At 50.3% G+C, this 21,577-nt stretch overlaps 1 protein-coding gene across 1 annotated transcript in view; it reads right to left on the bottom strand.

Moving 5' to 3' along the window:
* Positions 1-13,818, bottom strand: part of LOC116955558 (zDHHC palmitoyltransferase 14) — an 80,199-nt gene extending 66,381 nt beyond the window's left edge. Inside the window, exon 1 of the mRNA XM_076053210.1 lies at positions 13,180-13,818. Coding sequence (XP_075909325.1) covers positions 13,180-13,343 — 164 coding nt within the window. The 5' untranslated portion in view covers positions 13,344-13,818. The remainder of the gene's footprint in view (positions 1-13,179) is intronic.
* Positions 13,819-21,577: the final 7,759 nt, after the last annotated feature.

A 21,577-nucleotide genomic window follows, 5' to 3' on the forward strand; every position in this document is an offset into this window, starting at 1 on the left:
CACCTCCCCCCACCACCTCCCCCCACCACCTCCCCCCACCACCTCCCCCCACCACCTCCCCCCACCACCTCCCCCCACCACCTCGTCCAGTTTTCATGCTCCGCTGCTGCTGGGAGGGGTGGAGAGTCTGTTCGTCGTTAACGACGCCGGTTCACCAAGTCCATTCGCATTCCTCTCATTCAGACGCACTTCTGCGGCCGTCTGGAACGTTCTTCATTCCGATATTAGGAAACCACTGGGAGCTGTGCACTTTTGAATCATCATCATCATCAAGATTGACAAACTCATTTCTTAACAACTGGCTTTCGCATTTAGTTTGTCATTCCCCGCACCTCCGATTAGTACGGCTGGCTATGTACGGTGCAAAAGAAGTTCAAACACACACACACACATTAAAATATTTTCATTTTTTTAAGGTTTTGTTCCGTCTCATTCCCGCGTGCTCAGCAGTTCGGTCTCATCCGTTGCACGAGTCCATTGACAAGAAGGGCAGTGTGCGTGCGCAATCCACTGCTGGATGAGTTTGCCTCCCTCAACCCCCCCCCCCCCCCGCCCGTTGGGTCGTGGAAGCTGACCGGTGCGGACTGGCCAAGGCAGGCAGCGCACAGGAGTACAGTACAACAACGGACTTTGCAGCAACGCCGCCTTCTTCACCGCCACGCGCCTCTACAGCGCAGCGCCGTGGGCCAGCCATTGACAACAACCACCCGGCGTGCGTGGCGTGGCGATGGCGATGGCGATGGCCAACCCACGCACTTAGCCCCAAGTCTCAACCCCAGCGTGGCTTTCGAGATCAGAGGAGCCCCCGTGGGGGGGGGCCACGTTCCGGGGGAGGGGCGGCGGGCGGGAGTGATTCGCTCCGCAGGGATGTTGTTTTCATTCTCTCTGCCTCTCACGACCCAGCGCACGGTGCACTTCGAGGAGGAGGAGGAGGGTGGCGTGAGCGGAGTGGCAAGGCAACAGCGGCGGCGGCGGCTGTTGTCGCTGGGGCGGTGGCGTGGTTTTAAAGGCCCACAGCTGAGTCACGGTGGTTGCCAAGGCGAGGGGCCCTATTCACTATGTAACACGATTTTTGTTCCTCTGCACTAAGTGTTATTTTCTCGGGACTTCACGTGAAGGAATGACACACAAATGCACACCACGTTTTCTCATTGGCAATAGCTACATTTCTAAATATCACTGTCCTCGTCACAAAAGCAAAGTTTGTGGGAAATAATAGCCACTTTCTGTACCTTTGAGGCATAAGCAATTAGGAAAATAACACTTACTACCCAGGAACAAGAGGGTCAGCCGGAGGGGATGGGGCCCCTATCCGCGCCAGATGAGTACTGACCAGTGCTCATCTCTTTGTGACCTTGCACCGAGCCAGCGGGTGGAAATTCCACATTCCAACGGCGGGTGTGGTGCCAGTCTATCCATATGACAAACGCCGTTTGGCTGCCCGACAAAGCGGTATTTATTTTATCGACCCCTGCCCCCACCACCACCTCCCCCGGAAGATGATGAGTTGAGTCAACACCCCAACTTGGATTTGAAACGCGAGGATTTCTCCATAATCCTGGATGTCGCCAGAATGTTTGGTTGTAACAAAAAAAAACCGTCACTGTACTAAAATTGTAAATGTTGTATTGGTTTTTTTTCTTTCAGGGAGGAATAGAAGTTACGTAAATGTTTTTTCAACGGCAGCGCACTCAATGTTCGCCTGCCGCCATCCATCTGCGATCGTTAGCTGGGTCGATAAAGCTTCACCACGCCCGTCACAAGCTCGGCCGAGAAGAAATAACAAATTCCGTGATCGCTAAACGATCTGCAAAAATGGTGACGTCATGAACGATCCGTTGCGTCGTGAATTAGTGACGTCAAATATCGATGACGTCATACATTTTACGTAGCAGTGATCTCGCGTATACACTTGTGCTGGACATTGACGTTCGTGTTTTTTTTTTATATCCCGGTAAATATTTTGTTCGGAAAGAAAATAGCGGACATTAATGAATACGAGAAAGGGTAATCGCGATGTGACGACACTTTGTACATATTGTGGCGGTTAACCGATTGGATTCGCAATTCAGCGGTCGCTGGTTCGATTCCATCTCCTGGTACGGCGGATTTTTAACTATGGAGCAAGTTTCTCGTCCTGGCGGCAAGGTGTTAACTACTTCGCTTGGTACACAGGAGGTCGTGGGTTCCATCCCTGCTGTATATTTGGAGTTTGCGTGTCTCTCTCTCTCTCTCTCAAGGTGGTCGATTCTTAACGGTGGAGGGGAAAAACCGGAGGACGCGGAGAAAAAGCCACACGACCACAGGGAGAGAGAGAGAGAACACGAAAACTCCGAATATACAGCAGGTGTCAGGGTCGGGATCGAATCCACGACCTCCCGTATACCAGGCGAGGAAGTTAACATTTCCCGAGGGAGTGGGGGGGGAAGGGGGAAGGGCAGGACAACCCAAAAGATGCCCCTAGTTTATACGTTAAACCTCGCGGGCGAGGACGCGGCAGTAAGAGTGGGCGTCATCGCACCAAGGTCGGTAAAATCGCCGCGGGCAATGCCAAGCCTCTCTCCCGCATTTTTCGGGACCGCACCGGAATGCCGAGAGGCTGCCGTAAAATAACGCTTGGCCGGGGTGCCAGCTGTCGCCGCCGCCATCAGCGCCGCCACCACCACCGCCACCACGGTTCTACGGTTCCGTGAAAGTCCAAGAGCAGGCGGCGAGGAGTTGCGTGTAAGAAAGCCATCGGAGGTCGTTCAGCGGCAACACTGCACCCCACCCCCCCCCGCCGCCGCCGTCACCACCCGCCCACCACCACCCAACCACCCACGCCATAATAGTGGCGTTCATGTCGTTGGCTCAGAGTCGAAGTTGCAGGTCAAATGTTTGCACCTAGTTAAATCGGTCCTCGGGAATACCAGGCTAATGCAAGGGTGGGGGGGGGGCTCCACGCTCGATTTATATCAATTTTTCTTAACAAAACCCATTTAAATTTTGATTTAAAGCTTTCGTGACTGCAGGGATTCATATTCTTGGTTCTTTCGGTAAAGTCACCGCCACATAGAAGGGAAACCAAGAATATAAAAACCCATTTAGGTCCGCTACGCAAACAACCGGCCCATTTTCAGCTTGCAGCGTCATTCGTATTGATTGCTTAGATCACACGAACAGGGAGAGGATTACGTACGCGAGGCAGAAAACCACACCAGCGGGATGCCCATCGAAAAAAAATTCGCGAGGATAAATTCTGGAACGCACAATAAAACTAAAATATTTTTTTTTAACTTTACCAGCTATGAGGGCCACTTGAGCTGCAAGTGTAGCTCTCGTTCAGAAGCGACCTGGCTATCACGAATGACAGCCCAACGAAGCGGCTTATCACGTGGACATTTATAGCAGCCAAATACTCTTAAACGCACGTTTCTAAAATGTGGAGGGGGAAAACCGAAGGACCCGGAGAAAAATCCACGCGACCACGGGGAGAGAGACACACTCGAAAACTTCAAATATACAGCAGCAGGCCTTAAGGGTCGAGATCGAACCCACGACCTCCTGTATGCTAAGAGAGGGAGTTAACATCTCCTAGCTACCGTGATGATGATGATGATGAGAGAGAGAGAGACACGCAAACTCCAAACACACAGCAGCAGGTGTCAGGGTCGAGATCGAACCCACGACCTCCTGTGCACCAGGCAAGGGAATTAACATCTCCTAGCCACCTCGGCTCCCAATGGTGTGGCAGTTTACCGCGTGCCACGGAATTACTGCACGCCGGGGATGCACAGGCGCGTGTCACAGCATGGAAAAGCAGCCAACAACGAGCCCGCACCGCTGACGAGAAGCTTCAAGGTTGTGGTGGTGTTTTTTTTAAATATATTGTCGAGAATCCACAGACGAACCCATTGGAAGTGGCCGCTATAAATTTCCACGTGTGACGACGAGCTGCCACGCCGTTGAGCTATCGTTTGTGACGGACCAGGTCGCGTCTGAGACGGAAAAAAAAATAAACTTAGTTTTACGTGGCAAAGTAGAACAACAAAAATTGCTTAGCTTGGTAAGGGACCCGGTACATTCTCTCGCAATATTTTGACAAAATGCTGCCACGAGCGGCGTGCATTCAGGAGACAACGGAAAATTATATCCAGGCCTCTCGCGCACACTAGCAGTGCAACACTCTGCGTCAGAGAACAGCACCAAGGCAACTGCATTGCAGAACTACTTCTGAAGTCAAGTGGCCTTCTTTTTTTCCCCCATTCAAAAGAAGTGAGAATCACCTTTTAAAAATGCCCTGCGTCGAGTGTCCTTAGGATTGCAGTCAAACTTTGTTTTTGTTCTTGTGGTTACTGAGCGCAGGGACCAAAGGTCCAAACTGCAAAGTGGCCAGCAACAACTGTGCATACTCAAGATTGTTCAATGGGAATACAGTTTCACACGTAGCAATCATCACCTGCGGCGTGCTAAGTATGGGCAGTAGAACCCTCAAATAGAAGTCAGGAGACTCAGCGACCCTTTCAAGGGAAAACGGGGTCAATCGTAACAGCGACGGCACTATTCAGGTTTCAACTCTGCGCAATGGATACAAAAAATTTCAGCCCGTTAGGCTTCGTAGATTCGAAGATATTAAGAGTCAAAGATTCCAAAGAATATAAACGGGTAACACGGCAGGTTCAATAAAAGTGTGCAAAGCAAAACAAAAAAAAGAGTTCACTCGAAGCGAGTTGAATGGGAACTGCGTTTAAGTCACGGAAGGCTGAAAGCCGGATTCAACGCTCAGGCCTCAGCAGTGCCGGCTCGGTTACTCTCGGACCCCTGAGCTAGCCGGCTACCTGTTGACCCGATGATAAGCATGACCTGTGTTTGCGGTGGCGTGCGATCCGATTTACAATGCAAACCCCCGACGAGTGAGGAGCAGCTGATAATTAGAACAGCATAGGGAATTAAGATAAATTCCGTTCCCCCATAATGCCTGGGGTTGTTTTCATAACGCGAATTGGACATAACGCGATGATTATGTGTTAGGGAACACATTTTTTTTTATAACGCGGATGCGAATTGGATACAAGGCGATCGGGCGAACGGAACATCGTCGCGGCGCGAGCTGGAACAAGCGGTCGTACGGCTGCCTCGGCGAAACAGTTTTCAGTTTTCTGTTTCATGTATTCGGCATAACCCTGTGAGCCATGCGGCTCTTCACTCGGGTGCAACCGCGACAAAACAAAAACGTGAACAAGAAACATCTTAAAGCGACTGCACGCAACGGAAGCACCTGAGCTCGCCGGCCACCTGTGGACCCGATGATAAGCATGACCTTCCACCACCACGATTGCTCATTAGTGCAGAGGGACAGTGACCCGGGTAAACTGGCAGAGCGAGTGCTGTGGGGAGAGTGAGGATGGCCTACCAGGTCCAAAAACCTGACGTGTGGCGTTGCATTCTGTTGCCACTGTTGGCTCGGTCAAATAACCGTAACAGCGCCCTCGTGGTAGTAATAACGCCGTACAGCCCTTGACCAATCCACTGCTGGATGAAACGGAGGCATCCCCCCACCTATTCCACCTTTCAGGCATGGCGATTTGCTTGACCATGCCTCCCTCGCCTCCCCCCCCTCCCCCTCCTGCCGTGGGTCAGTGTGGGTTGGAAAAGTGGGGGAAGTCGGGGTGGATCGGTTTCTGATACCACTCGCCATCGCTCTTATATTAAAGTGCGATTGTAATCATAACGTTAAAATAATACTTTCATTTTATACAACGCCATTCATGCTAATGGCGTCCCATAACGCTGCACATGCATTATATGAGGATCAAATCCCATGTACAAGTCGCAAAGGTTTCCATAGCCACGCTAACAAAAGCCCGATCACCAAAAGAAACGCAACCTAGACTTTGGAGTGCTGAGCAGAAGATCTTAAGGACCCTTCAAGGAATATATAAATATATTAGTTCCTGCAAGTAATGTGGGCTGTGCCCTTTTATAGGTTAATAGCGAAAGTGATGGCCTATTTTTCAGCGTATGCCCGGATGAATAAAAATGCTTTTATAGTTCCGAATTTAATAATACGATGTCAGTTGATTTGTCGTATATGGAGTGGGGGGGGGGTGGTGCTACCGACTGCAGGGGAAGCGCATGAGAAAAAAACGTCCACCTTATTGTGACAATAAGATCGGGCCCCCCAATCTTGCCTTGTAGGTCACGTTGCGTGTACAACTGGTGGCGCATTTGAAATGTGTTGGCACGGACGGGGGACACAGGTGGTGCAGCGGCCAGTCACCTCAGTCAGTCAAACCCGTGGCCCTTGGGTTTGTCCCGTGACCTCCTACCCGGAGGGCGTTCGACACTTCACGTGGCCTCAACGTGCACATAGCCTGGCACAATCGCCGTCGTGACGTCACCGCCACTAAGTGATTAATGGCGGTTGTTGCATTTGAAATGCACTTTGTGGCGTTTGTGCGGGCTGTGGTTTTTTTTTTATTAAAGAGAATTAAGACAGCAGTGGTAACACAGTTTTGGGTTACCAGAGGACACCCACGTTAGCTATTGCCAGGAAGCAACCTCAGGTTACCAGGAGATTCACAGCGCAGTACGCACAACACCGCACCCAATGCTCCACCCTGGCCTTGCTGAAAATAATAATTATGATGATCATCGTAAATTACTTCCGGAGTCTATGGGCAGCGACGTCACCTTGATGACAAATCTCCCGCGGAACGTGGAACCGATTCTCTCCTCCACCGTGTCTCGCAGCCGGCACGCGAATATCAATCGCTCGCTCGCTCGTAACTTACGCTGGCAGCCCGACGGGAGGACGATGCAGCATTCCACCCTACGGTGACGACATCACCTGTGCATCAATAATGCACGGGAGCCGGGAGTGGGAGATCGCCACTCACGCTGCCCACAGGGACGTCGTAAAGCTGAGGTGTCGCGGCGACTCCGGCGTTCGTCATCGCCGTCTTAAGTCCCGTAAAACTAAAAAGCATATTCCGCACAAATGCCTCTAATTGCTTTCCAAATAGACCACAACGTATGGTCAATGCTCAACTGCCCATGGTAATGGGGGAAGAGGATAAAGAAACACGCAGATAATGTAAAACATAAAAATTAGGCTATAAAATCTTATTTATTATTCATCTGCACTAAGATGGGGGGGGGGGGGGGTGTAGACGTGGGATCCGCGTGTTGGCCGCGTTTCACTGCTTCTCAAAGTAATCGATTTGTACTGCCAACGTGTTTGCGGTGGCGTGCGATCCGATTTACAATGCAAACCCCCGACGAGTGAGGAGCAGCTGATAATTAGAACAGCATAGGGAATTAAGATAAATTCCGTTCTCCCGTAATGCCTGGGGTTGTTTTCATAACGCGAATTGGATATAACGCGATGATTTATGTGTTAGGGAACACATTTTTTGATAACGCGGATGCGAATTGGATACAACGCGATCGAAACTGCGTCGCGGCGCGAGTTGGAAAAAGCGGTCGTACGGCTGCCTGGGGAAAAACAGTTTTCTGTTTCATGTATTAGGCATAACCCTGCGAGCCATGCGGCTCTTCACACGGGTCCAACCGCAACAAAACAAAAACGTGAACAGGAAACATCTTAAGGCGACTGCACGCAACAGAAGCACCACACAAGGCGGTGGGATGCTGCTGGATCCTTCCAGAAGCTACCCAACGCGCCCTCAGCCTCTGTTCGGCCTGCGTACGCATCGCACGGTGTTATCGCGGACTGCGCTTTATGCCTGTTATCGATTAATAACGCGATTTTTCCATAACGCGGTGTTCTTCAGGAACACAACAATTACCGAGTTACAGAACAGACTGTGTTCCATTCTGTTTCAAGCACGGGGAATCCACAACTCACGTCACGCGCCCACGGAAAGAATAAAAATCACGATTGTAGGTCAAACGTGCAATGCAGACGGTCTCGTTGAAATGTCACGAATCCACTCAAGAATCAATGATTATCGTCTCATTTGTACGGTCTGCCTCCGAACTTCGCAACCGTGGAAAGACATTTGTAGCGATAACTAAAAATGTTTACGTCACTCAAACTAAACCATTTTTACTTTACTAGGCAAAGGGCCACTGGAGCTATACAGCTATTTTTCAGAAGTGACCTGGCCAAAAATGATAGATCAACGAAGTGGCTTATAACATGGAAATTTATAACAATCAAATACTCTAAATGCGTGTTTCTAAGTTTGTTTATAATATTTGGAGGACCGGGAGAAAAATCCACACGACCACAGGGAGAGAGAGAGACATGCAAACTACGAATATACAGCAGGCGGCAGTGTCGAGATCAAACCCACGACCTCCTGTATACCAGGCAAAGGAGTTAACATCTCCGAGACACCGTGACATCGTTACAATCCGTGGTCAACTTCAATGAACACGGTGGGTGAACGTTGCCCTCATCCGACACTGATTTGGCTTCGCTAACTGACCAGTACGGGGAAGTATAGTCATTTTTGTTGCTGTTGCTCTTCCCCAGCACCTCCGATCGGCACGGTTGACCACTTGCAGTGCGAAAGAAGTTCAACTTACATACACCACACCTTCGATTAGCACGGATGGCTACGTGCAGCACGAAATAAGTTCAACGCACGTACGTACGTACGTAAACCCGCGGTGACCGGCATGATGTGGGAAAGCCTTTATCCACCAGTGGTAAAAGGGGCAGTTTTTTTTTTGTTTTGCTGCAGGCGAGCTGGAGCGACGCGATCAACTCGGGTGTGCAGACCCTCCGTGGGGACTGTCGCGTCGCGGGAACGCGAGAGAGGGCAAAGACCTCGGGGGAAGACTTTTTCCGGCAGTGGATTGATCACGGCTGGTGATGCTGATGATGATGATGTGGAAACCGCTTGGGTTGTTTCATGTAGCCGACCCCAGTTTCTAAAAAAAAAAATAGCTCCACTGGGGACGAAGGCACGGATCTAAGACGGGAAGCTTCTTCACAGGGCATTTCTAGTAGTGTGGAATAATGCATCAAAGCTACTCGTGCAAACCCCCCCCCCCTCCTCCCCCAAGGCATCTGTGACTCAGTCGAACAACATTAGCAGAAAATAGCTCGGGTTCCTCCTGCACAATATCATGAGAACTGTTTGCCGTTTCGTGGGGAAATGCAGCAAGGCCGAATTAAAAAAAAAACTATTCCATCTGATAAACTTCCCCATTCACTTTGCGAGTGCGCACGCGCTGCCAATGCAGTGTCGGTTAGGGCTGAACGATTAATCGATTTCAAATCGCAATTGCAATTTGAAACAATGCGATTAGCAAATCGCAAAGGCTGCGATTTTTTTAGCGATTTGAAAAGTCTTATTACTTTCTTATTGGAATTGTTTTATTTTTTATTATTATAACTTTATTTTTTTAACTTAACAATTGTTCTATGTTTGATTGTTCTATTTCAATTAAAACATTTCAATAAATACACGTTGGAAGCAATTTATATATTTTAAGTTCTCATCCTTGCATTAGCAGTTCATATTTTGATGATATCGTGTGGTAACGCTCCATCACATGTTTTAAATCTATTACACAGTGAATATTGAACTGAAGCTTGACTTAAAAAAATGTAATCGCAGCTCCCTATCGCAATAGCTGTCAGAAAAATCACAATTAGATATTTTACCCAAATCGTTCAGCCCTAGTGCCGGTCACTTATTATTCCAACTCCGGGTGAAAAAGCAATGCGCGCCTGTCCGTCCGTAACAAGGGGCCGCAGACGTCTTGTTAAGGAAAGTCCGATATGAAAGAAACATTTAGCATTTTAAGTTGCGTTCCTGTAAGTGACTTACTCCGGAGAATACCGGCCACGTTGATCAAAGGGTTGCCCAAAATTTGAGAGACTGAACCAAATATGAAGCAAAAGTTCGGTCAAGAGTTCAGTTGCTAATGGAAGACTTAAGGCAAACGGAAATTCATCCGAATTGATCATCAAAGGGTTGTCGAAAACTTTGGGAGAGACAAACCACAGTTGGGAAGAAAAAAAATAACATTCGCAAACAAACGCGTTTCGCCCTGCCAAGCTACCCGCCAGCTTCCGTCCTGATAATTAAATACTTCCGAAGACAAATACATCCTGGAGCTTGCGCGTTACATAATCCATGCGTAAGCGCGATTTTTTTTTATAACTCCTGTCCTGCTTGAATTTCATCACCATCGTAGTAGCCGTTGGCCCAAATCCACGGCCAGGACTATCCACGCCCATCTGTTTAGTCAAAATTTATCTTCAAATTTGGCACCCGTGCATAACATTTTAAGTCCCCTTCCCTTATTTAATCGGGACAGGGCCCAATTAGGTGGCCTTATCTCGAGTAATCCAAACAATGTGTTTGAAAACTGTCTGCTGCCAAGTGGCTGTCTACTTGAAAGTTGTTATTTGCTCGGTCATCGCTTCGTTGCTGTGGCTGCCGGCAATGTCCAGGCTTGGCAACACTTTGGGCACCAACTGGCCGACAATATGTCAAGACAACGTGCAGCAGTTTGTGACACGAATAGGAAAAGAATCAACACTCTACTCGGATCCGAACCCAAATACTTCCACAAAGCGGCGTGGGCTTTTTTTGCCGGCGATCGAACAAAAAGACGGTGGTCGCCACATCGCGCGGAGCTTTCAAGACGCGCTTAGGCGGCCGTCTGGAACGCTCTTCCCTTCCGATGTTAGGAAGCCACTGGAAGCTGTGCACTTCTAAATGGTCATCTAGATTTACAAACTCATTTATTTCAAACCGCTTGCCGTTGTGTTTAGTTTGTTTTCCTTCCCGCGACACACCCGATTGGCGCGGTTGGCTACATACGGTGCGAAGGAAGTTCAACATACGTACATACTGCCAGAGCACTGGCTCCAAAAATAATCATCAGCCATGGTCAATCCACTGCTGGATGAAAGCCTCCTTCCCTCCAACCTCCCCCCACCCCCAATCGCCCATCTCTCGCAATTCTACAATGTAACAATCCAACCGTGGCTCCGGTCAACAACCACATTTTTTACAGATGCGCAGTAGGGGCGGGTCAGAAAGTTACAATAATCATCAAGATAATAACGATGACGTTGGGGTTTTTTTTTTTAAGCAGGGTTCTGCTCTGGGTTGTTTGACCAATTCGATGAGCACGCATCTCTGGCTTCGTGTGCGAGGAAACTTGAGGAACCCTTGGGACAACTCGCACACACACACAGAAGCCAGGAACGGATAGATTCCAGAATCCATTGCTGTACTGCCCTCTCTCGATCACCTCGCAGCACAAACATTCAACATCTGAGTTTCCCAAAGTTATTCCACCAGACTATACACCAGGCAGTTCTGCGTGCGTTGGTGAAGGCGGGGAGCATAGACTCGGTGGGGGGGGGGGCATATAGGTAGAGTACAACAATGGATTTTTTTCGGCACTGCCCACTGCTGCCCACTACCACTTCGCCGTTCAGAAGCCTATGACGGCCTATTTGTGCAAACGTGGTCTGCCCATCAAAGTGTTAACCATGCGCAGAGCTGATCAGATTCCGCGATCTGTCGAGATCAGGCACGTTGTTTGGTCGTAAGATGTCTACGATAGGGCCTGAACGCCAAATATGAATGGCACAATACTCTAAAGCAGCACTCCGCTGATGGACGTACCAATGTGTCGCTCTATTAGTCTGCAGCCATTAGCAACAACACAATCGGCACAATGCTCCGCTTAAACAAGACTTCTTAAAAGGAAACCCCTGCCATCAATTAATCTCCCGCTCACTGGAAGGTCTCTCTCCTCCTCTGCTGCTGCTGCTCCTAGAGTCCTCAACTCACCGCGTCCCTTGCTTGCTCTCAGTGCTGTTGACTTTCCCACCTCGTTCAAGTCCATGCCAATAATTGACAGCCTCCCAATGAATGTCACGGCCTTTCCAATCCAGTGTCTTCCCTGGCGTTCTTACTGCAACATCGTCGACACTTTTCCCTCATTTCCATAGCCCCCCCCCATCCATTCGCCTGTTTTCTATGCGCTGTAAGTGTGAACTTCTTTCGCACCGTACGTAGCCAACCGTGCTAATCGGAGGGGAACAAACTGAACACCCAAACGTGTGTGGTATGGGGGGTACCACTGCTGTTACAACATCTGCATGTGTTTTGTGGGGAACTGAAACCCCTCAAGTGTTGCACGTGTGGATAATTGTGATTAATAACGCACTTAAAACATTGAACAAAATGCACAGAACCTTAAAAACTCTTTAAAAATGCACCGTAGGATGTTTACGATTGCCATGGTGATGACTCTCATGATGATGATGATGATAAATTCGGAAGACAGTGGTGAAAGCCATGATTATGATAACGTTAAGAGACGAGGATGATCATGGTGGATAGTCGTGGTGCCGACTAGTACAGTATAAGCGATAACGCAACTAATATAGTTGTAGTGGTGATGATGGAGAAGACAGTGAAGATGGTTATGGTGACACTGATAACGATGATATTATGATGGGCCTTATCCAGGAATCCTCGCTGGATCTATCGACTCAGAGGGATCCTGCGTTGTGGATTATTTAACCAATGCCATTAAAACGTGGTGGTGGTGATGATGGCAGTGAATATGATTAGGAATGATGGTTACTTGACACTTAAAAGATAATTATGGTCAATGAAACCGATGTCCACCAATGATGACCAGTTATGATGACGCAGCCGACGATGATAGTGGTGGTGATACCATCATCCGCTGCTGCTGCTGCGGATGATGGTATTCACGAATCACAATGAACGTGTTGAACGAAGCAGACGATGATCAAGCTGGTGACGAGTGGGGGCGATTGCTGCTGCTGCTGCTGCCGCCACCGATTTAAGATTCTGCTGCTCATGAGTCACCGACTCTAAGAGGCAAAGAGGAGCCCCCCACCCCACCCCCGCTGGTGACTATGGAAATCATAACGACCACGACATCGTGCACGTGTAGAACGACACACCTCATGATGTTAAAGCTGACAGCAAGTGAAACCTGATGACAAAGATGATGATGATTACAATGATCACAGTGGCACTGCTGTTGCTGCTCGCGACGATGATTCAATGATGCCGCTGATGATGAAGAGCATCACGCGAAAATAAGTCAGCGACCCCGTGATGCCAACGACGACTGTGATTTTAAGTGACGCTTGCCGATTAAAAGACTCCCGGCTACCGATGATGCCGCTGCTGGTTATAATGAATGGATACTCACTCGAAGGCGAAGAAGAGGCCGCTGGTGATGGTGATGAGTGCCAGAGTGAGGTAGAAAACACCAGACTGCCTGGCCATCATGATGCGCCCATTGCAGCAAAATCTGTTCCTGCCTGGGAACACCTCCCATTTGCGGCGAGGAAGCTTCACCTTCGCCGACTCCATCGCGCCGGGCTGCTCTCCGTTGATGGCGACGAACGCTCACGACGGCGTCTGCGTTATTTTGTTAAATCGCCTCAAAGCGCAAAGAAAATTTGTGGTTTAAAAAAAAAAATAGGACCGCCCTTGCGGCCTAGCTGCGTTCGGGCCCCTGCGGCCTTGCCTGAATCAGGGCGCCGGGCGTGGTGCCCCTCCGCCGGCGGAGTGCCGCACTGCGGTCGGTCCAACTTACGTCTTCCCTTCCCTGGCTGCTCCCCCGCCGCAACCGCCACCGCCGCCGCCACGTCCCTGTATCTCGTTGATGTTTGTTAACGCAATGGCGCTAAATCTGTAGGCCTGTCCGCGAGCTCCATCGCTGCTTTCATCCGACGTGGCCACATCGCTACGACAACTGCCTCGAACACGCCTCAGGGCGCCTGGGCCGCCTCCCCCTCCTGCGCCTTTGACGTCCGCCGACGTTGCGCCGACGTCACGACGCAACTATAATTTATGTTAATGAGAATCGGTCCGTGGCGTAATCAAAATGTTAATTTATAGCGTGACGTCATCAGGCTAACCATAACTTATGTTAATGTTGAATTGTATTGCGGGCAGCGCGCAATGTTATGATGTCATGACGTCGGCACGTCTCGTTTAAATAATTATGACGTCAACCGAATATGTAAAGTATCAGTCGAAATAAATTAAATAAAAATTTATCCGTCGAAACGTCGTGAAAATTTTATTTTTTATATTTGTATTATTTTATTGTTTCCCTTCTACGTGACTTTACCGACAGAACCAAGAATATGAATCCCTGCAGTCACGAAAGCTTTAAATCAAAAGTATCTGATAATTATACGTTAAGATATGCAAGACGTCATCACAAATTTATTAACATTCATAGCAACAATATTCATGTGTGTAAAGCGTCTGATATAATACGTTGGATAAGGTTAATGCTAATTAATCGTGACGCAGCATTCTTTACATCGAGACACCAAAGCTGAACTATCCGATCATTTCGAGTAATCGATTGCTCTACCGATAATCGATCCGATTACTCGACAATATATTGAAATGAAAAATAGATATTTAATTATTTTATTGTTTCCCTTCAACGTGACTTTACCGAAAGAGCTAAGAATATGAAAATAGAACTCCTCATCCGCGACTCCTGTAATCCGCGACTCCTGTAATCCGCGACTCCTGTAATCCGAGACTCCTGTAATCCGCGCCTCATGTAATCCGCGACACCTGTTATCCGCGACTCCTGTAATCCATGACTCCTATGATCCGCTACTCCGGTTATCCGTGGCTACTGTAATCAGTTATTCCTGTAATCTGCGACTCCTGTAATCCGCGGCTCCTGTTATCCACGACTCATGTAATCTGCAACTCTTGTAATCCGCGACTCCTGTAATCCGCGGCTCCTGTTATCCACGACTCATGTAATCCGCAACTCTTGTAATCCGCGACTCCTGTAATCCGCGACTCCTGTAATCCGTGACTCCTGTAATCCGCGACTCCTGTAATCCGCGGCTCCTGTAATCCACGGCTCCTGTAATCCGCGACTCATGTAATCCGCGACTCCTGTAATCCGCGACTCCTGTAATCCGCGGATCCTGTAATCTGCGACTCCTGTAATCCGCGGCTCCTGTAATCCGCTACTCCGGTTATCCGCGGCTCCTGTAATCCACGACTCCTGTGATCCGCTACTCCTGTAAACAGTTACTCCTGTAATCCGCGACTCCTGTAATCCGCGATTCCTATGATCCGCTACTCCTGTTATCCGTGACTCCTGTAATCCGCACCTCATGTAATCCGCGCCTCATGTAATACGCTGCTCCTGTTATCCGCGGCACCTGTAATCCACGGCTCCTATGATCCGCTACTCCGGGTATCCGCGGCTCCTGTAATCCGCGACTCCTGTAATCTGTTATTTCTGTTATCCACGACTCCTTTATTCCGCGCCTCCTGTAATCCGCGACTCCTGTAATCCGCGATCCCTGTAATCCGTTACTCCTGTTATCCGCGACTCCTGTATTCCGTAACTACTGTGATCCGCTACTCCTGTTATCCGCGACTCCTGTAATCCGCGACTCCTGTATTCCGCGACTCCTGTAATCCGCTATTCCTGTTAACCGCTACTCCTGTAATACGCGACTCCTGTAATCCGCTACTCCTGTTATCCGCGACTCCTGTAATCCGCGACTCCTGTATTCCGCGGCTCCTGTAATCCGCTACTCCTGTAATCCGCGAATCCTGTAATCCGCTACTCTTGTAATCCGCGACTCCTGTAATCCGCTACTCCTGTTATCCGCGGCAGCTTCGAGGGTCCCGGGTGTGGCTCGACCCCGGGGAGGGGTTCCCGCCTTCGAGTGGTGAGATGTGGGAGAGGCCCCGAATATATAAAGAGGCCCAAGAAAATAAACCAGGGAAAATGTTCGACTTTAAATTAAACAAAACGTAAAACATTTGTCAACGACACTCTCTGTGGCCTTAATAGGACAAATATACAATAGGCGACGTTTCGGGCAATGGCCCTGCCTCACAGTAGTCGAATAAAATGTATAGACTTAATATTCTGCATAATTTACCCACGAAAGCCTCTGTGTAGTGACTGTTTTCCAGGAGTGGACGATGTTGCAAACAATAAAATTTTAATCAAAACGTATCCGTTACACAGATGCACCAAAATACACACACACGCAAGGACAAAGATCCCCCGTGTAGCCTTCATCAGACTGTTGGGGCAAGTGCTGTTAGCGAGTAGCACCTATGAAGGCCGACACTGTGGTACACGAGGGGGTGGGGTGTCCAGCACCACGCTCGGCCGCCTTTGTCTCCCCAGTTGCGATGTTTACACACCACAGCAGGTACTCTTTTGTGGCTGAGTCGACCTAGGGGAGGCCCAGGACCGGTTCGGATAATCGTCACCGTTGTGTTGGTCGTGAGCGGGAATCGAACCTGGGCCGTTGGGTTCATAGTGCAGTGCGCTAACCACTGCGCCACCGCTCCCCATAAGAACAGAATACATGGACCTCACATATTAAACACCATTAGCTGCCGAAGTAAAGGCACAGGACACGAGCAACTTGAATGATGAAGCGTACCTTTTAAATCCAGATACACACACGCACATACACACACACGTACGTACATACACACGCACGCATGAGTAAGAGAAATTGGCATACACATGCATACGCACCAGCGATTAATACAGTTGGCCACGTACGGTACGAAAGAAGTTCAACATATGTACTGTATATACATAGACTCACACAGAGACCCGTAGACTCACACATATAGCATACACCACACACACACCACACACACCACACACACCACACACACCAAACATACGCACACCACATACACACCACACACACCACACACACCACACACACCAAACATACACACTCATACACCACACACACACCACACATACACACCAAACACACACCACCACACACACCACATACACACACCACACAAACCACACACCATACCCCACACACACCCCACACACACACCACACACCAAATACACCACACACACACCACACACACACCACACACACACACTACACACACACACCACACACCATATACACCACACAAACCACACACACCACACACACCACACACACACCACACATACACACCAAACACACACCACCACACACACCACATACATACACACCACACACACACCACACACCATACACACCACACACACCACACACACCACACACCATATACACCACACACACACCACACATACACACCAAACACACACCACCACACACACCACATACATACACACCACACACACACCACACACCATACACACCACACACACAACACACACCATACACACCACACACATACCACACACACACCACACACCATACACACCACACACACCACACACCATACACACCACACACACACCACACACACCACACACCATATACACCACACTCACACACCACACACACACCACACACACCACACACCATATACACCACACACACACCATACACACACACCACACACACCAAACATACACACACCACACACACCAAACACACACACACCACACACATACACCCACACACACACCACACACACCACACACACACACCACATACACACCACACACCACATACACACACCACACACCACACACACACACCACACGCACCACACACACACCACACACACACCACACCACATACACACACACCACACACATACACCACACACACACACACCACACACACCACACACCACACATCACACACCACACACACACACACACCACAGACACCACACCACACACACCACACACCGCACACACACACCACACACACACACCACACAAACACCACACACACACACCACACAAACACACCACACACACCACACACACACTACACACACACCACACACACACCACACACCACACACACACATACACACACCACACACACCACACACACACACCACACACACACCCCACACCACACACCACACAAACACCACACACACACACCACACACACACACCACACACACTACACACACACAACACACCACACACACCGCACACCACACACGCACACCGCACACACACCACATACACACACCACACACACCATATACACCACACACCACACACACCAAACATACACACACCACACACACACACCATACACACACACACCACACCCCACATACACACACCCCACACACACACACCACACACACACACCACACACACCACACACACACCACACCACACAAAAACCACACACACACACCACACACACCACATACACACCACACACACACACCACACACACACACCGCACACACCGCTATCCCCCATTCAGCCTGCAGAGAATATCCGCGGCTCATGCAGAGAGGCTTAATGCACTTCCATCCATTATTGAGCTCTTGAAAGAGCTCTCCTCAAATGCATACAGCGGAAGACGAAGAAAACCCCCAGCGCAGACATTAGTTTTAAAAATGCATGAGCTAACGTTGAGGAATTGGTCACAAATGAGGGGGCTTTTATTATATATATAAAATGAGCGGCACGAGGCGGTCATTTCGTATCCATCGCGGCCGATTGCAGTGACGGCCGTGGTGGTGAATGCGACTGGAATGCTGTCCGCTCTGCCGTGGTCCAGGACAAATCTACTCGTGACGTCAACTCGTGACGTCTACTCGTGACGTCTACTCGTGACGTCCACTCGTGACGTCTACTCGTGACGTCCACTCGTGACGTCTACGCGTGATATCTGCCCACGTATTAAACTGACAGTACACATACGCAGTACACACAGTACACACACTGTTTCTGCGTGTGTTATTCTATATTTGTACCTGATGTGGTGCTGGCCACCCACCCCCTCGTGTGCCACAGTGCCGGCCTTCAAAACCGCGTTTAAAATATCTCATTATTAATAAGCTTGTGCCGGAGGCCCCGGGGGAGAGGCTGCCACTCCTCTGTCGGGAGCTGGACTGATATCGCCTGGATCTCTGTGGCATTCAGGAGGTCTGGTGAAGCGGCTCTGGCTCCTGCCACCAAGAGGGGTGGACAGTTCTCTACTCGGGGCAGGAGACTGACAAACAAGAGAAAGTGGCTCTTCTTCTGAATAAAAGAATGAAGGGTGTGTGGGAGCATGGCGGTGAGGTGTGGGAAGCGGTAAGCACCAGACTACTTTAGGCTCGCCTTCCCATCAACCGGAGGCGAGGAGTGGTGGTCGTGGTTACTTATGCCCCCACCGAAGACGAACATCCGTGGAGGGATACAGGCAAGGTCGATGAGTCAGATGGCTTCTATGACCTCCTGTCACAGGTGCTAGCTAAAGTGGCCCCTCGGGATGGAGTCATCTTGTTGGGCGACTTCAATGCCCGAGTTGGTCATGATGCTGGCACCTGGTCTGGAGTGATTGGAAGGCATGGGCCGGATAAGCTCAATAACAACGGAAGGTGGCTGCTAGATTTTTGTGCAGCTCTTCCAGCATCGGCGCATCCACAAAACATCATGGATGCATGTCGGGTCCAAGCAAGAACATCTGCTGGACTAGGTAGTGACAGAACAGCGGATGCGGGCCCATGCCCTTGACACCATGACCTACCGTGTAGCTGATGGTCAGTGGGCAGATCCCACTGACCATCGACTAGTCATCTGTAAGATGCGCCTGCCATCCTTCCACTCCGGTGGTGGGTGTACAGTGTACACCCAGGACCCCATTCAAACCCAAGGTGGCCTGGTCTCAGCTAGCTAGATGGAAGTTGCAAGCGATCATTTAATCATCGATTGCGGCTGAGATTGGTATCATCCTCCACTCCTCCAGGGCAGTGTGCTCATGACTGGCTCCAGTTTGACAGCAGAGGTCTCATTCCAAATCAGTCGAGCGGCATTATCTTTTCATCGGTTGCGTAACGCTGTGTGGAAGCTACCTGGTCTGTCGCTCCGCACTAAGCTTCAGGTCTTCTCGGCCACGGTCATTCCCTCCCTTCTCAACGCTTTCGAAACGTGGACCCCACCAATGGAACATCTTTGCCGGTTAGAAACATTTACGCTGCCCTGCCTACGATCCGTTATGGGTTTAACCAGGCTGCATTGTGTGAGGAGCTCACAAATCCTTGAAAGATCTGGACAAAGTCCCATCGGTGAGCTCCTCTGGCAGGCAAGGCTGCGTTGGCTGGGTCATGTAGCCCGCATGCCCAGCCACCGCATGCCTAAACAGCTTGTGTTCGGCCGGATAGAGGGGGCTAAACGCGCGCGGCATGGGCTAGAGAAGAGATGGAGTGATGTGGTACAGGAGGACGTGGAGCTGAGTGGACTTGCCGATGGCTGGTACCAGCGGTGTCAAGATCGACCTCTGTGGAGGAGGCTCGTGAAGGACGCTAATGGGCAGTTGGAGGCAGTCGCCCTCCAACAACAACGGAGGGCGGAGGAGCGACGCTCACAACAACGAGTGGAGCGCCGGATGGCTAAAGCACAGCAGGTTGGCACAGTAGGGGGCACAGGTGGTGCATCAGCCAGTCATCTCAGTCATCTTAGTCAGTCGACCCGTGGCACTTAGATCTGCTCCGTGACCTCCTGCCAGCGGGCGTTCGACACTCAACGTGGCCTCAAAGTGCACATAGCCTGGCACAAGCCTCGTAGTGACGTCACTGCCACTTAGTGGCGAATGGGGGTTGTTGTTGTGGGGAGCGGTGGTGTTGCGGTTAGCGCTACGCTGCGCTACGAACCCGGCGACCCGAGTTCAATTCCTGCTCATGGCCACCAACACCCAGTGACGATTATTTGAACCGGTCCTGGGCCTCCCCATAGGTCGACTCAGCCTCTAGTGAACAACGTCACTAGGGAAACACATAGAGACACGTCGAGATACACACACACATAGAGACACGTAGAGATACACACACACATAGAGACACGTAGAGATACACACACACATAGAGACAACATAATTCGTGCACTGTGTACGCCAGCTGTCTCACACCTAGTGATGCACACAAAGATACAAAGACAAAAACCCCCCGTATAGCCTTAACAATCTGTCTGTGGCAAGTGCTGTTTGCGAGCACCGATGACAGCCGGCACGCTACACGAGGGGGTGGGTGGCCAGCACCACGCCTGACCACCAGGTACTCATTTGAGGCTGAGTCGACCTAGGGGAGGCACAGACCCGGTCCAGATAATCGTCACCTGGTGTTGGTGGCCGTGAGCGGGAATCTAACTCGGCACGCCGGGTTTCGTAGCGCAGCGTAGCGCTACCCGTGACGTAAACCTGGACGCCATCCTACAGAGCGGTACAGTTAACAGAGAGGCCTCCTCCCCCACGCCGTGCGAGTCCACGCGCGGCATCGGCGCCGACTACGGCCGAGGCCTCAGCGCGCGCTCCGAGGACGACGGCAACCGGGCGGCTTTCTGCCGCGCATCGAGGTAACGGTGGCGCTCAAGGGAGACGGCCCACGCCTCGAGTGCTTCGCTCTTGGGAACAGACACCGGAATCCTTGCGGCTGGAGGAGGAGCAGGAGGAGCGACCAGGGCGGACGTGGGTCGTCTTTGCCGAAAACCGTAAAGCCTCTTCACGCCAAAGATGCTGATTATCGCGGCGACACGAGGTTTCTAAAGGTTCGTGTCGAGGGGATTCCCTACCAGGCCGCCCGGCTGTGCTGTTCCCCGCAGGTGTCGCGGGAAGTGAAAGCGAATCGAACGTACGCGAGA

Source organism: Petromyzon marinus, chromosome 60 (assembly GCF_048934315.1).
Source record: "Petromyzon marinus isolate PM22_M1 ecotype Great Lakes invasive population chromosome 60, UKy_Petmar_22M1.pri1.0, whole genome shotgun sequence".
In the NCBI taxonomy this organism is placed as follows: domain Eukaryota; kingdom Metazoa; phylum Chordata; class Hyperoartia; order Petromyzontiformes; family Petromyzontidae; genus Petromyzon; species Petromyzon marinus.